Source organism: Brienomyrus brachyistius, chromosome 2, assembly GCF_023856365.1.
Source record: "Brienomyrus brachyistius isolate T26 chromosome 2, BBRACH_0.4, whole genome shotgun sequence".
Taxonomy (NCBI): Eukaryota; Metazoa; Chordata; class Actinopteri; order Osteoglossiformes; family Mormyridae; genus Brienomyrus; species Brienomyrus brachyistius.
In genome coordinates, this window is record NC_064534.1 from 49,324,734 (window position 1) to 49,342,512 (window position 17,779).

The following is a 17,779-nucleotide window of genomic DNA, read 5'->3' on the forward strand; positions in this document are numbered from 1 at the left end:
TACGCTCATTGGGATTTATAAAGGGAATGTGCGTCCATCTGTGCTTACACAGTTTTATGCATCTGGATTTTTTCTTGCTTACGTACATTCCTAGTTTTGTCCGTACGCCATGGTTTAGTGTGAATTCTACGCATGTTGTCATACATGAGGCCCCAGGTCTCAGTACTTGATGCATGTTGGCATCAACACCTAGTAGCAACAGTAATGACTGGACTGGAGATGACGAGACAAACAAGGACTTATATACAAAGACAAATGAGGGGCAACAAGCTTTGGGTAGTCAAAAGGCTCATTAAAACTACATGAGGGAAGAGACAGGAGGGTTAGGCGAACATGATGGGCAGGACATAATAAATCAAACACATATTCATGTATGTGTGCATATTCATAAACTGAAGTAATTCTAAAAATGTTTCATATATCTGTTTAAGGTTAATAAGCTTTTTAAAAATATATCTATTTTTTTTTCTAATGGCATGGACCTCAGGTTCAGATATTTCATTGCAGCACTAATTTTCCTCATTACCACTGGAATGAAATTTTGCAGTGTAATGTTATCGGCACAATTTGCGTGAATAGTGGTGCCCACATTTGTATGAGCGGATAACGGAGCGTGCAGTAGGTGAAAAGGCAAAGTGAGAATTCCCTCACCAGGTGAACTTTTTTTGTCCCACAGTGCACAGTAACTGCTCTCCTTCAAATGCCAGTTTTGATAGTTACAGTGATGTAATTGTTGAAAACCTAGTGTAGTTAAGTGCTGGGTGTAGATTTAGAGAATTAATTACATGCATGAGTGTTCACATTATATGTACTAAAAACTAGACAGCTTCTAATTAAATGGTATGTAATAATTTGTTTTCTGTGTGTGTTTTTCAGCAAAGTATATTGGCTGCTACGCTGATGACATACAGAAGAGAACACTCAAAGGAGCATCCTTTTTTGACTACAGGAAGATGACTGTCTTCCGTTGCCAGGACAACTGTGCTGAAAGGTGTGCTCAGGCAGCGAGGCCTACCCATGTCACAATGCACCCTCACCGGTTTAATTAGGGAGACACTGGATAAGCTGGAGTCCAAATATGTGGTTTTCACCTCCACAGGCTGACAATCACAAATTGGATTATCAAACCGTAGGGGGAGTGTGACATTAGCAACGGCAGTCTAGGGTTTAAAGCTTAAGGGTATGTTCTTGTTTTGACCCCAGCGAGTTTCTCTCACTCTTTAATACTGTGATTCAAGCTAAGGCTTGCTATTGTTTTTCTTGAGTGACCTTGACATACCTCCACCCAAGGTTGGAACATACCATGATGCTCTCAGACCAGAAGCAGTAGACCAGTAGCCACTACTGGCAGCCCCAGGAAGAAATTAGACATTGAAAAGTTCCTCTAGAATCCTCTAGATTCTGCAGAGGATGTTTGAGTCCTCTCATTTCCTCCCTTCCATTCCCTGTTATCCAGCCATGAGAAGGATTTTTTTGTCCTTCGTTTCCTTGACCTCCCTCTCAAAGCCCCTTTTCACAGAGCCCACCACTGACTGCTGCATGAATATATGCACTATATGGACAAAGGTATTGAGACACACCTCTTAATCACTGAATTCAGGTATTTTATTAAGACCCATTGCCACAGGTGTATAAAATCAAGCACCTAGCCATGTAGTCAGGTTTACAGACATTTGTGAAAGAATTGGTCGTTCTGAAGAGCTCAGGGAATTCATGCATGGCACTATCATGGGATGCCACCTTTGCAATAAGTTGGTTAAAGGAATTTCCTTTATGGATAACTGTAAGACATATTATTGCAAAGTGGATGCATTAGGAACAACAGTATCTCAGCTACAAAGTGGCAGACCACGTAAAGTATCAGATCTGAGTTGCCGAATGCTGAGGCGCTTAGTGCGTAAAAGTCACCACGTCTGTTGACTCTATAACAACGGAGTTCCAAACTTCCTGTGGCATTATCCCCAGCACAAATATTGTGTGCCGGGAGCTTGATGGAATGGGCTTCCATGGCCGAAGAGCTGCATGCAAGTCTCTCATCACCAATCATTAGATGGAGTGGTGTGATGCACGCCACCACTGGACTTTGGAACAGTGGAAACTGTCATGGATTCAGGTGGTTCTCGCATGGGGGAGGGGCATCATGTAGGCGGGGAAAAGAGATGATGATCCACTGACAACTCACGAGAACACAAGGGATTTATTACAGAACCGAAACTCTAAGGCAACAAAACAAATGGACCACGAGGGACCAAAAAGAAAATTAGGAAAAACAAAGGTCAGGACGCCAAGGAGAAGGCAGGCGGGGAACAAAATGCAAGAAGAAGAACAAGAACAACCCACTGGGGAACTGAACCAAGGCAGGGACTTAAATACAGAAACTAAACCGGGTAACGACACAGCAGGAGTGAAACATGAAACAATTAACCAACCAGGGAAAACACACAAGGACTGATGCAAGAAGACAGGAAACAGGTGACACTAATTATTAACTCAAGGAAACCGGTAGGTCACAGGGAAACTAAAACTGACAGAAATAAGGATACAGAACCTAACACTGGGGAAATAAGAAAGGCAGGTAAAACACAACCATGAGCACAAAAGAAAAACACAAATGCAAATCAAAACACTGGAACTAGAAAACTGATCCAAATGAAACATCCATCCATCCATCCATCCATCCATCCATCCATCCATCTTCCAAACCGCTTATCCTATTGGGTCGCGGGGGGTCCGGAGCCTATCCTGGAAGCAATGGGCATGAGGCAGGGAACAACCCAGGATGGGGGGCCAGCCCATCGCAGGGCGCACTCACACACCATCCACTTTCACACCCACGCCTACGGGCAATTTAGTAACTCCTAGTTAGCTTCAGCATGTCTTTGGACTGTGGGGGGAAACCGGAGTACCCGGAGGAAACCCCACGACGACATGGGGAGAACATGCAAACTCCGCACACATGTGACTTAGAAGGAGACTCGAACCTGGTTCCCAGAGGTGTGAGGCAACAGTGCTAACCACTGCACCACCATGCCGCCCCCAAATGAAACACTAGGGAACAAAATCTACAAATATACAAAAACAGAGGAGGTGGGTTTTGAACACAGACAGAGAGGTTGATAGGAAACCGCATGCTCAGCTCGTTGAGCCATTCAGCCAACGGGGTGTGGAGAAAAACACAAAAGCTGACAACAGGGAGGACAGGATGGCCAGCGACACCTGCTGGCCAAATGGGGAGGAGACATGAAAGACTGGGACAAACTGGTGCAGACCTTGACAGGAAATGTTCCTTGGAGTGACGACACACGCTTCTCTGTCAGTCTGGTGAATGATTCTGGGTTTTGGCGGATGCCAGGAGAATATTGCCTGCCTGACTGCATTGTGCCAGCTGTAAGGTTTAGTTGGGAACAGATAATGGTATGAGATTGTTTTTCAGGGGTTGAGTAGGCCTCTTAGTTCCAATGCTAATGTTTTAGCATACCAAGACATTTTGGAAACAATTTTCCAAAAAAGGTTAGAGAAGGCCCTTTACTGTGCCAGCATGACTGTGCCCCAGTGCGCAAAGCAAGGTACATAAAGGTATTGTTGGGTGAATTTGGCTTGACCCACACAGAGCCCTGACCTCAACACTATCAAACACCTTTAGGATGAGCTAGGACCGAGATTGCGAGCCTGTGTACAATTTCAGCAGTGCATGCTGGGAGATGCAAATGAGCTCCCCTGCAAGGGAGCCAGCTAACCGATGCTACAATAGCAGTGTTTCAGTCATCTAAGCAATATTTTCAGGCACTTTTGGAGGTTGTCTGGGCAACTCTAGAAAGTTAATGCCCAACCCCCCCTACCCCCCCCCCCCCCCATGGTTCCAGAGGCTACTTGTATGCAGGACTGGAGTTTGGAGCCGAATGCTACTGTGGTCACAAGATCCAGGCATCCAATGCCAGCAATAGTGACTGCAACATGGAATGTTCAGGAGAGAGGGGCACTGTCTGTGGGGGCACCAACCGGCTCTCCATCTACCGCCTGGAGCTGACTCCGGAATCTGTCCAGCGCTGTAAGTTTTGGCCCCGTCTCTGTGCACAAAAAACGTTTTATAATGGGTTGAAACGAGAGCTGTTCTTTAAGGTATTAAGGATTCCTAACCTTATGAATGCATTTACTTCAGAATGCATTGCTGCCAAACCGAATGGTGTGAAAGTATATAGGTAGACGTGGACTTAGTTATCCGGTAAAATTAACCAGAAGAAACAATACTTCAGATCTTCGTGAATTTGCATAGGGCTTGGGCAATACATCCTGTCATATAAGATGTTTTATCCCCAAATGCCCTGTTTCACTTTTTTTCCTGTCCTACACCGAGCTGCCTTGATGTTAATCTTGCATTATATCCATTGTTAAGTTGCTTTTCCTTTTGTTGACTCTGGGGTACATATATGCAAGGTCTGAGTACTGTCTCTGTCTTCGCATCCCCTGTAGCTGTGTATGCATTGCCAGTAATTGACAGTGTTTATAATGGGTTCATGAAGGAAACATTTTTCTAGGTTCCAGGTTGTGTCAGTTCTGCCTGAAGGGAAATGTAACATTGATTTACATCTAGAAGAGCTCTAACTCAAAGCAGATCAGAACAGGTCATAGTCCCACAGTCAGGCGGCGGTGCCAGTCCCAGCTCTGTCATCATGATGGTGGTTGCCATAGTGAGTAGCCCCTGGGTCTCACTGGAGCTTTTCAGGTCTACTGAAGACTCTCCTTCAAGCATGAGAAAAAGCCAGAATAAACGTCCTGTCTGCATGGTGACAGTATTATAATAAAGTCTCGTAAATATGCAGGAACTATCCTTAGTTTTCAGGAGTCCCCCTACCATTTTCTGCGATGGTGTGGCAAAGGAGGCAGAAGTAAACGCTGACGCTGTCTTAAATATTACATTTGGAGTAGCTGGCGTTTCCTTCTGCTTCTGCGGTTTTTATTTAGCAGCTCCCCTTTCAAACCTTATATGGGTCTTTCCACTTCAACGAAAGCAGGGAGGGAGACATTACAGCAAGTGAAGTTCAGGCATGATACTGGTCAGGTTTGCAAAGCACGTTATATCTGTTTATCTACCAGAAAAGAGAAGTTTCTGTTTCATTAGTATAAAAAGTTATTAATGACAGGACTTCATCTTGCAAGACAAAGGAAATATCCCTTGAAAGGGTACACTTCGGGTGTAGGCTATTCATTTTAAATGACCAGATTAAAGGAAAGTGAGATTAACGTATAACTTCAGTAATTCCAGTACTATATGTATGTTCAGAGCCTCATAACTCCTTGTCATGCCCACAGGGGCGGAGCGGCACAGCAGCAGGCAATGACCACCTATTGACGGGTTATATTTAAAACAGGAAGTATTGTTGCCAATTCCATGACGTATACTAAGCATTTCTTTGTCTATTGTCTCTCCCGCTTGCCTTGCCTGTCCTGCCCTGCCTGCCCTCTCCATCCTGCCTTCCTGATCCTCTCTCATCGTGTTCCCTGTCCCTCCATCTTCTCGTCCCGTCTCTCTATGTAGGTCTGACTTTCCCGGCATCTGCCCCTCTGCGACCAACCCGACTATTCTATTGGATTCTCCCTGTCTGCTTTGGTGTATCTGATCTTGGCAATAAAGTGTTTTCTTGCATATTGGGGTTCGCCTCTTCCCTCACAGCGGAGCGTGACACTCCTCTTTGAATCACAACACATTTTTGTGGTTTTAGCAGCAGTCTGCTGTTGCAGATGCTTTGCTGTGTAAAGTAGTTATTTGCTAAAATTGATTACATCTCCCCAAAATTGAAGCAACACTGCAAAGTAATAGCAAAACAAGGGTAGTTTTGACACTGGATGGATAAAGGATAAAGGTCTAGACCTGACCCTCATTTTCAGACAAAATGAAGCAACAGCACTGTGTGGTAGCAAAGGAAGGAAACAGCAGCTATCTCTCGCTGTTGTGAAGGCAGTAAGACGGAACTTAGCAGAAAAATTGTAGCTGTGACAAACTGGAAATGATCAACTTTTGAGATATGTAACCCACAAAAATCATGCAGCAATGCCTAATAATAGCAAAAGAGGAGGACAGACATTTGATCCTGTTGTCAAGGGTAATTCTACTTCTGAGCTCATGAGTTTAACGCTTCTTGTTGTCCAGCCATTGATCAGGTTACCCAGTAAGGTGAAAGGCTGCCATACGCCTCACACAGCCATCAGCAGACCTCAGAAATACCTACTGCAGTGTCTCTGTCCCTGTCATTTCTGTAGATGGAAGTGCCACCTTTAAGGGCTGCTTCTGGAGGCCGAAGGATGTGACCCTCGCCCTGCCTGTCAGCGCCGTCATTATGAACATGTCCGTGGATAAATGTGTGGACCTGTGCACAGAGAAGGTGAGGGAGGCTTTGTAGGTCACCTCAGTCTGGACCCCATTTCCATTTCCCATGGTGCCCTACGGCATGCCAGCTCAGTATTCGTTGATTTGGTGGACTGTGCCAGTGTCTGTCATGTTAGATTCAGCCATGATTCTCATACCTTTGCAAATGGGCTCTTGTTATAAGAATATCAGAACCAATCTGTTCTTCTTGTTGCCCCATAAACAGACCTTTATTGGACCTCGTGGTATTTCTTTGTTGTATATTACAATAGCCTTGGATTTTGGACTGGCTGTCTCTGGAGTTGGGGTTCTGTTCATTCCTGCACCCATTCTGCCCCTCCCTACAGGAACTGCCTCTGGCAGTCCTGGGGGGTCAGCGCTGCTTCTGCGGCTATCCCACATCACACTTCACACTGCATGAGCTCAAGGAACAGGAGCTGTGCAAGAGCCACTGCGAGGGTGATGATTTCGAGAGCTGTGGCACAGAAGAGTATTTTCTGGTTTACCAAACACAAGTGCAAGGTATCACCTCACCGGGGGACGAGAAGCCAGTGTGCACGCCAGGAAGTGCATATTTTGCCATATTTTATATAAAGTATATAAATATTATACATAGGGGGTTTTATGGTGTGTGAGTGTGCCCCCATCCTGGGTTGTTCCCTGACTCGTGCCCAAAATTTCCAGGATAGGCTCCGGACCCCCCGCGACCCAGTAGGATAAGCGATTTGGAAAATGGATGGATGGATGGATGAATGGATGGGTTTTATGGTTTTCTGTGAAATTTTAGTAGTTTTCATACACTTATCGTGCATTGACCCTAAGTGGTCACTGACCCTGCACTTTCACTTCCCAAAATGTGACATGTATGCAAAAAGTTGATGCACGCACTTTTTTGTCATCATCTGTTTCCTCTTCAGAGTTTTGCAAAAATGGGGGTGTGGGACATGAAGCTTTGACTGTTTCCCTTATATCTTTTTGCATTGTGACTTTGTATCTGTGTAGTTTATGTCCCTTAGTTGCACTCTGCAACCAAATTTCCTCTTGGGATCAGTAAAGCATATGTTTTTGGTCTGTGGGAAAATGGAGACAATCACAGGGAGAACATGCAAACACGCACCGAGCCGGATCGGAGACCTTGATGCCAGTGGCATGAGGCAACCCTGCCATCCACTCTGCCACTCTACCACCCCTAGATTATGCCAATCCATTAAAACACTGAATTTTTATGCATTTTCATTAAAATGAGACTTTCAAAATCAGACTCACCACCCCCCTCACCCACATAAACCTAGTGATATTTCTGTCACTATCTATCTCACTATCTCTCTAACTCTTGTTGCTTATATTTCAGCAATGTAGTACACAGTTAATCCATCTAATGCCAAGCTTTAGCTATGCAGCGGTATCACCTGGCCCCTTATCAGCAGAATTTAGCCGCAGGTTGGGTGACACAGTTTTTTCACACCTAAAGCTAGGTGATTGCATTCAGACCTCGGCTTTGCACATTCAGGCTGTGGCACGAAGGGGATTCTGTCTCAGTGGCTCTCAGTGTTGCCGTTGTTGTTTAGTAGGAGTTCTAGCATCTGTTCAATGATTTTGTGTTATCCTAACCCACCACATTTATACCAGACAAGCGGTGTATGGACCGGCGCTTCCTTCCAGAACGTTCCAAGCAGCTTGTGGCCCTGGCCAGCTTTCCCGGTGCGGGGAACACCTGGACACGTCACCTCATTGAGCTGGCCACCGGCTATTACACAGGCAGCTACTACTTTGATGGATCCCTGTACAACAAAGGTCAGCCTGCTGGTCAAAGTACTGCACATGCTACCTCAACTAAGCAACCCTAAATGGTCACATCAGAATGTGAGCTAAATCCTATGGTTGTCATGTTTGTATCAGTATACTTAAGGCAGATGTGTACATTATACTTTGTGATCAGTCCATCTTCCATAGCCACTTATCCAGTACTGGGATCTTAGGGATGACAGGATATGAAGCAGGGAGCACTGTGGACAGGATGCCAATGGAAGTTATTCTTCCAGTACCTGCAGAATATATTACGATATATAGACCTAGATTTTTATATGATTAGTGGCTTCCTGTCCTGTATGTTTAGCTGATGCTTCGGTTAATTGGAAAAGAGTCTTAATGCCTCAATTACTTTATTGGTGAGGTTTATAATCAGGCACGTATGGGACAAGGAGGGAGTTCTGATGCTCACTCTAACCCCAATGACTCTTCTTCCTTTGGGGAAAAAGGATTCAGAGGTGAGAAAGACCACTGGAAGAGCGGAAGGACCATCTGCTCCAAGACCCATGAGAGTGGCAGGAGGGAAATTGAGGCCTTTGATGCTGCCATTCTGGTGATCCGCAACCCATACAAGGCCCTCATGGCAGAGTTTAACCGCAAGTACGGTGGCCATATTGGATTTGCCTCACGGGCTCATTGGAAGGGAAGAGGTAAGAGGATTCTACTTTCATTCTCCCAACTTATTTCATTTTTCATTTTCATCTTATCAATTTCTCCAGAGCAATGATTCATAAAGAGGTTATATACATGGATCATTTTCTATATTGAAAATGTACATCTGAGCACCTTTTTCCATATATATATATATATATATATATATATATATATATATATATATATATATATATATATATATATATATATAAATTATCCAGGAATCCATCTTCTAACTGTTTGTCTTGTTCTGGGTCATGGGAGGGCCTGGAGCCTGTCCCAGGCAGCACAGGACACATGACCGGGGTGCCCCCTTGATGGAGTGTCAGTACATCGCAGGGCACATATATACACTCTTATATACACGATCATGCACTATGGGCAAGTTTGAGATGAGACTTAGCCTAACTGCATGTTTTTGTAAAGCATAAGGACACTGAAGCACCAGAAGAAACCCATGCAAAATGTAAATGAAAATTCTACACATACCGAGTGGGGGTGTGATTTGAACCCCCAATCGACTGTGTCACAAACTACTGTCATTATATGTAGCTTAACACTAACCTAGTGAGCTCAATGTTTGACAGTTTTCTTCTTTAGGGATGCTGGTATATTCATTTTATTGCTGTTTTGGTAAAGTCTAGTTTGATATAGCGTTATTTTAAGTAAATCTTTTACTGTTAGCTTTATATCTACAGTGCCTGTTGGGTGTGTCTAAAATGTTATTTAACTTTTAATTTATCATATTCAGTTCAGTTCAATTTATTTTTATATAGCACCTTTCACAACAGAGTTAGTTCCAAAGCACTTTACATAGATGTGTTATGATACGTTAGACATCATTAGAGAGAGCAATACAGAATGGAAAAAAGGAAGGAAATAAATTAAATAAAGAAAGCCAGATAACAATGGAGGAGAGGAACCAAAAACTCCCAAGTAAAGAGAATGAAAACCTCTGGGGGTCCGAGGTCAACTGGCTTTCCAATCCCTCTGAACACACAACATTACATACTAACAGAAAAGAGTGAATTAACTTGCTAAAGGCAAGACAAAGTCCATAAATGAGTCTGTTGTCCACGTTGGCCTGTATAGGGTGACTAAAGTCCATCAATAAATCTTCTCCATGCTGGACTGTGTAGGGTGGCACTGAAGGCTGAATCCACAATGATACAGTTCGTAGGTCCAATTCGCGATGTCACCTCTCCATAGGACTGAACCAGGACTCCAGCTCAGATGGTGCCCCCCACCCCGGGCCCCCACCCGGAAGGCAGAGAGCATGGATGGTCAGAATATGCTTGTAAACTTTAAGACATTCTGTCGGGTCTGAACTTTGAAGTCAGCTCAAAGTGTTAGTTAGTTACCCACCAACTGGAAATCAACAAGATAACACACCTTAAACATACCTTGAAGTTATATACTAAGTATTATCTTGTGAACAAGGAAAGAGATGGAGGTCTGCATCAGATGACCTGATCCCCACAATCCCCAACTTAAACCGTGTGGTTGGGATGAGTTTGACTGAAGAGTAAACGCAAGGTGGCAGACTTGTGCACGGAACTTGTGGAAGCTCCTTCAGGACCGTTAGAGAAGCCTTCTAAGGGGCTATATCTGGATGCTGGTTGAAATAATACCAAGAGCCTACAATACTGTCATCAAAGCAAAAGAGGGCTATTTCGAAGAGTGTAAAATTTGAGAACATTTTGAGAAGTTCACACTTCTCTTAGTTGATGCAATATTTAATATGAATTACTTCATTACCTCTGCCTTATACCATAAGGTGAATCATATATGTGGAGGACACAAACATTTCTTTCAGGACTTTATTTGGTGAAAAGTGTCTTATATGCTGGCCAGTGCAGGCACGTATAGCCTATGCCTCTTCTTCATGGGTGTGGTCAAAGGCAGTAGCGCACACTGGAAGAGAAGATGATGGTGGAGATTTTTTTCTTCTTATGCCCAAGTGCTTGTAAGTGTTAAAAGTAAGCCTTTAGTTTGGACAGTGCAATGAGAATACATGGTGGATTCTCCCATTCCTTCCGAAGCTACAGAGATATAGCTTTGCAGTGAAATATGAAAAAAATGAAAAAAAATATAGGTCTGTTATTTAAAATTATGAGAATACAGAGTATGCTGTATCAAAGTTTATATCTTTAATTAGCCATTGCAGCATAGACCACAAGTGGACCTGAGCTGTTACACCATTACAAAGCCTAAAAAAGTACTGTAGCATCAGCAGTGCCTGCGAGCCCTGTACAGTAAATAGCCCTTTTTATGTCCTGTAAATAGCCCTTCTATGTATTTGTTAGTGTGATTATTTGTACTCCCGACTGTTGCATGTACCATTACTTGTGTCATATGTGTAATCCTGACATGCTCTACAGTTGTATAATTACCCTACTATGTGTGAGCCCTCCTGTCTGGTGTGCAACCTCCCCACATCTGCCTGTCACGTTTGTCTCTGTGTATTGTTGCTTACTGCACGGTCCTTTTAATGACTGTACATTAAAAAGCAAGTTTGTGAGAGACCGTCTCCACCATCGCGGCCCCGATGCCTCGGTCATCCGAGCGTCATAGTATGTCTGTTTTGGGAGTGAAGTCAGAATGAGGCAAAGGTGAAAAGACAATGTGACCACAAGCCAGAAAAGAGCAACAATCTTTTAAAAAGCTGTATGAAAGATGCCATCCATCACATACTGTTTTTAGACACACAGAACTTTTTACTGTCACTATTTGACCTCAAACCTGCATTTAAAGGATATATAATGAGAATATGGCTATGGATCAGTGAATTGGACAATTGCATTAATAACAAGCTATGAAATTACCCAATGACATATGGTGCAGCAGTCAGTTTTAATAAGCTGTGGGGTCAGGTCATTTATACAAGGTGTCATATGATAGGCGTGCCAGGGTCATCCAGATGTTTTTCTTATAGGAGAAGATGCACCTGTATGTCCTGCATGTAACACTGCTTTGACCTAAGCATGTTTTGTTGTGTCAGCCTTCTTTACTCCCTTTGGCATATTTGTCATTTTCTGGCTCTTAGTCAAGTCAGAAGTTTTCTCAGATGTTTTTTTTTTTTAAACTAATCTTAAACGTTCTTGTTTAGATTGTTTTGATTGTTTGTAACTAACTAACTAACTAACTAACTAACTAACTAACTAACTAACACTAATTCAGTGCTGTGTGGCTTAAGGAACGACCAAGTACTATCACTATCCAAAGTTTGAAAACAATCAACTATAGGGCCCTATTGTAAAAGCCTACAAATCAGCAACATCAAATACTGCACAAGCCGTACTGTATATTAACACAGACTAGAATGCTTTTCAAAATTGTACTTTTCTGATTCCTATGCCCCTGAATAGCCTGTCCCTTGTGCATTTTTGTCTAGCTGTCAAACCCATCACAGCTTCACCCTCTGGCAAGAATGATGCTGTGATATTAGCAGTAACATAAACTAGCAGTAACTAGCAGTAACAAACAGATTCTGTGAATTAAAGTGTCTATTTTAGCACTTCTTTCTCGCATTAGTCTTTTTCTTTCCTCTTTTTGTTCTCTGCTGTAGCACTTTCTGTTGTCCATGCTGACGATGTCTATGGACAATGTTGAACAGCCATTCCTTGAACAACCTTGTAACCTTCCCACTGAATGACATTAAAACGATATAACAATAAGCAGCGATGATAGACATACATGAAAAGAAATGAAAAAAAGAAAACTGCCGTGTGGAGTTTAATCAACTAAGGCTATGTCCACACTGCAATTTTCTCTTAATAATAATACCCCAACTCTTTGGAATAGTATTACCAATCTGTATTAATGAGCTGTTATTCTGGAGGATGGATCTATGGCAGGACAGTCTTCTCTTTTTTCAACAACCATCTGCAGGTCAGACTAGGTAATTCATCTGAAGGTCAGCAGGTTTGGGGACTGGCCGATACTTGAATGGGGGACCAACTATGAAAGTGGGCTGCTGCTGGAAGAGGTGTTGGTGTGGCCAACAGAGGAAGCCTGTCCTGTGGTCAGTGTGGACCCCAGTGCAATGATGGGGACGCTATGCTGTAAAAATGGTGCCGTCCTTTGGATAAGATGTAAAACTGAGGTCCTAAAAGATCCCTGGGCATTTTTTGAAAGAGTATGAATGGTGTTCTGATGCCCTGGCTAAAATTTCCCACTGTGGCCCTTTCAGAACTTAGGTATTATTTTTATGAAGAAAAAGTAAAAAAAAAAAAATTGCCTACACTTTTAACCACAGTCAACAGTTAAGCAATGGAGACTTATGCTTTACTAAGTATTTTTTAAATTGAAGTATCAAGCACTTTCATTCTCACATAAAGTAAAAGTTTTGCTGCTACTGTTCATGAAATGCAAGGGCACTCAACAATGCTGGTATAAAAAGGAGTTCATTTACATTATCTGAAAATGTTCAGGCACTGAAACATAAACATGAAGAGCAATACATTATGTAAGTTAGTATTCTTACAAAAGGCAGCCATTTTACAAGTAAGCTAATTAATTAGTAATGCAAACTTGGCTAGCAAGTCACATACTTGTAGGTAATTTTTTTCTTTTTGAAAAATTCTACGTGTAATATTTTTCTGGTTGGTGAGCACAGCTGACACAAAAAAGTTTTCACCGTTCTCTACTTTGTTGCATTTCAAATGGTGACGATATTGCCAAGAGTCAAAAAGTGCTATAATTACAAAGCCCACTACATGGACAGCCAGAAAAGAAAATGATTAGAGCAATACAAGCTTAAAAATGTACAGATGACTTTAAAGAGATGAAATTAACTTAAAAGCGTTTGGCTTCAATTTGATAAAGTGTTTGCATTACTAAATACTGTTTTATAAATGTAACATAAGCTGAATACAGAAAAAGCATTTTTGTATTCTGAATATGTAACACCAATACAGGTACATGTACTCTGCTACCATCAACACTGCTGAGCATCTAGCCCTAGTTCTGTTTTTCTATTGCAAAATAGATCAAGGGTGTGGCTATAGGTGAGCAGGGGTGGATTGTCTGTCCACCCAACGGACTGCCACAACTATTATTGTTTATTTGCCTTTTTAACAAATAAAACTAATGATGACAAGGATTTTTGAAATATCGTACCTGACTGACTGTTTGTGTATGTCTGTCTATTCATGTATCGATCTTGAACCCTTTGCAGAGTGGCCAGAATTTGTTAAAAGCTATGCTCCATGGTGGGCTTCCCATACCCTGGATTGGCTGAGATACGGGAAGAAGGTCCACGTGGTCCACTTTGAAGAGCTGAAGAAGGACTTGTTTGTCAAGCTGAAAAGTATGGTGGTCTTCCTGGGCGTACAAGTGTCTGAGGATCGGCTGCTATGTGTGGAGGGCCAGAAGGATGGCAATTTCAAACGATCTGGCCTTCGTAAGCTGGAGTATGACCCATATACCCCCAAAATGAGGGCTACCATCAATGACATCATCAAGACTGTGGACCACGCCTTGAGACAGAGGAAGTTGTCAGGGGTCCCAGAGGAGTATCGTCCAAGATGACAGCGTCTTCTTTCCTCGCCTCCTCTCTCCTAACCCTACCTCCTTGTATTTATCTAGCAGACTACATATATGCTATGTAAATATGTACTGTATATAGAGGTGCTTCTAGAATACTACAATTTGCAATACTATTGCACATTCAGTTAACACACCAATGCAAAGAGTACATGATAGATAAACTTATTTTCAGTGTCTGTTGTATAGACATTCCTCACATAATGACCTACCTGTTTGACTACCCAGACTTACAACCAACTCTCCGACAAGTTGGTAAGCTGTACAAGAACTTTGGTCATGGAAACGGCAGTGCGGCGTCTCCGCATCAAGCAATTATATTAAAATTAAAGCAGTTATCAAATTGGAATTTCCTTTAAACCTGTTCTTTATCCAGAATTAATACAACTGATTACCTGTATTTACAGTATGCAAACCTAAGTAGTGTATAGAACTAATTTCCTCTATTCCATTTATTACAGTATACACTATGCTACTATATAAACATTTATAAACATACTAAAAAGTGTTATCAATGGTGCAAAGATGACATTAAAGCAATACCTAAAGATGGTTGACACAAACCCCCTACCAGTACAGAATTCTTGAAATATTGGCATATTATCAACCAATTTGCATAATGACCTGCTTATAGAAACTCAGTTGTTAAGTGAGGAATGTCTGTATTTGCAGGAGACCCCTATGATACTCACACATTGGTGTTACGTTCATGCCTTAAATTTTTTAAGCTGACACTTAAAAAATAAAAAAAAAAAACACCACCGTGTGTGTAAAGACCTCATTGTGATCGTTAAGCTGTGTGTGCCAGATCTGGTATAGCCCAAGCTGGGAGATGCAAATGTTTCTTGTTTCTTCATGTTAAAATGTGTACAGGTACCTCCCCACCCCCGAATTGTAACAGACTGTTGCTCAAATCTTGTTACTGAAGTGTGGTAAAAAGTACCCACATGGGAGGAAGTGAGCCGGGGGGGCTTTTTTGGGTTAAGGTTGCAATTATTATTACTCACATTTAGGAAAGAGGGACAGCAAGGGGAGAGTCTCAGAGTTCTGTCTGTCTTGTAGGGCTTTACGATTCTGGGTAAAATACAGTATGAATTACTTCCTGTTACTTGGTATAATATAGTCCTGTCATTTGTTGATACAGCTGAGGAAGAAGAAGGGAGCGCTTGGTTTGACGCAACGGTGCAAATCTCCCCGTTGCTGCAAACACAGCAGAATAACTGTCATGCAAGAATGAGATTGACGTATGAACCGAAATCACGATTTCAAAACTATTAATTGTGCAGCCCTGTTCTCATGTGATTCATCCTCCTAAAGCTTCACATTTACTGGGAGTCAACAAACGTTCTTTTACAAATCCAGAGCAATTATTTGTTTAATTAATAATTTGATCATAGTCATGGACCCACATGGATACAGCAGAATACTGATTATGCCCCAGTGTAAGTTTGTAGAATGCGTGTGAAATCAGTTTTTCGGTAGGTAATATTTAGAACATAAGTTTTCAGTTGCATGTTTCATGATTGACATATCTTTCCTGAATTCCAGATTTATTTCAGTTGAGTCATTGTGATAACAATATTAGAGCTTATTAGGGAGAATAGCACGATTGCAAAATAAGTCAGAGAGAAAAGTCAGTGTGGAAGCAATTTATTAAAATTTTTATAGATTTTTTTTTTACCCATATTTTCTAATTGTTAGCTACATTTTTTAAACACTGGCTTACTTCCCCATCTTTTCACTCATCAAGTTTCGTGCAAAAGAGGATGTGACCCAAACTAGGATGAGTCCATCTTACTTAATCCTAGTAAATAAAGGCAATTTTTTTTTGTCACTCTGGATTATGAAATACTGACGTATGGTGTTGCAGTAAAAGCCAGTACATTGTTTTGTGAATTAACAACTGATGTCTTTAACTCATTAATTGTGTAGAGTAATGCAGTGTTGTTAAAAGCATTCATAGTAATTTTTTGACAAGATACTTGCAATTTTTATTTAAATATTTGTTGTATAGTGCATTCATAGCTTTAAGATGTATTTTATTGAAATGTGTGATTCTTTGCCTTAATTTATATTGTAAATGATGATAATGTTTATTTCCTATTTGTTTTTAAGTTTGAGGAGAGCAGGGGAGTGTTTTTCGTATGTGGGTTACTCGTTTAGCCGGATGTAAAGGTTGACGATTTGGCCTGATCCTGGATCTATCGGTTTTTCTAAACTCTGGCTGGATGTGTTGTCATAGCAGCACATCCAAATCCTCAAACCTGCTCGAAGCAGGTTCGTTCTATGTAAACCATGATTAGCTCACACACTTAATCAGTGTCCGTGCATAGAAATCCGTTCAGTCATGGTCTCGCCATTCATGGATAAGCGACCAATTGATATTGGTGGTCAGTTTCAAATCGAGAGGGTTTTGTGCGATCGGCAAGATCCGACATTGTTGCAGGATGACATTCTTTTCGAAAGATACCGCTTCAGCCAAGATGGAATATTATATCTTAAAGATTTATTAGCTGCGTATAGTAGACGTCCAACTAGGCGAAGTCATGCTCTCACAGCCACACAGACAATGCGCATTGCCTTGAGATATTTTTCAAACGGCACTTTTTTTATACAGTAGGCGATGCGGGAAATATATCAAAGAGTACAGTTTGGCAGGCAATTCACAAAGTCTGCTTGGGGCTGAAAAAACACTAAAACATCAAATACAGCATTCTTGTCAAATTCAGAAACTATACCTACTCCAGGATTTGCAATATAAAACAAAGGAATTATTTAAATATTTTTATAGCACATAAAATTTTATGCAACGTTTATTGTAATAGAAGGGAAATGGGAAAGGAAAATGACAAAGTTTGACTTGTGCTGTTATGCACGGCTTTTATTTATGTTATGTATTTTTTATTATTCTGTTCTTCACCTTGAATGGGTTTATATGCAAAACTAAATGATGGGGAAATGGTTCAGAATTATGCAACTAGAAGAATCTGATAGTCGATACTTGTGGTATGATAAGCAAATGCTAATATATTTGTAAAGATGGGATTTATAGTAAATATTTATGCATTTCCTTTTAATGAAAGTTCATACAAGGTCTTTAACTAAACTAGACATGAGGTAGTACTTGGAATTAAACATTTTCTAAAGATTCTGATGGAGACTGGCTTTTTGAATCATGCTTTAGGAGTTTTATAATTCATTATTATTGTTGTTACTATATTATTATTATTATTATTATTATTATTATTATTATTATTATTATTATAGGTTTTTAATAATATTAGTGATTTTTGAAGCATCATATCCCTATATAAAAATATAAATATTTAAACAAAGGTAACTGGTTTGTGGGATAGGAGTTGCAACCATCTCATTGGTCTAAAGCTTAAAATGCTACAACAGTAA

The 17,779-nt window shown here is 41.2% G+C and overlaps 1 protein-coding gene across 3 annotated transcripts in view; it reads left to right on the top strand.

Annotated features, from left to right (window-relative positions):
* Window positions 1–17,528, top strand: part of LOC125723187 (WSC domain-containing protein 2-like) — a 64,193-nt gene extending 46,665 nt beyond the window's left edge. For all 3 annotated transcript variants that reach the window (XM_048999607.1, XM_048999616.1, XM_048999618.1), the window contains exons 3-9: window positions 877–991; window positions 3,864–4,048; window positions 6,259–6,380; window positions 6,712–6,886; window positions 7,994–8,158; window positions 8,623–8,823; window positions 14,007–17,528. In XM_048999607.1, the coding sequence (XP_048855564.1) occupies window positions 877–991; window positions 3,864–4,048; window positions 6,259–6,380; window positions 6,712–6,886; window positions 7,994–8,158; window positions 8,623–8,823; window positions 14,007–14,359 (1,316 nt within the window). In that variant the 3' untranslated portion in view covers window positions 14,360–17,528. The remainder of the gene's footprint in view (window positions 1–876; window positions 992–3,863; window positions 4,049–6,258; window positions 6,381–6,711; window positions 6,887–7,993; window positions 8,159–8,622; window positions 8,824–14,006) is intronic.
* The last annotated feature ends 251 nt before the right edge of the window (window positions 17,529–17,779 follow it).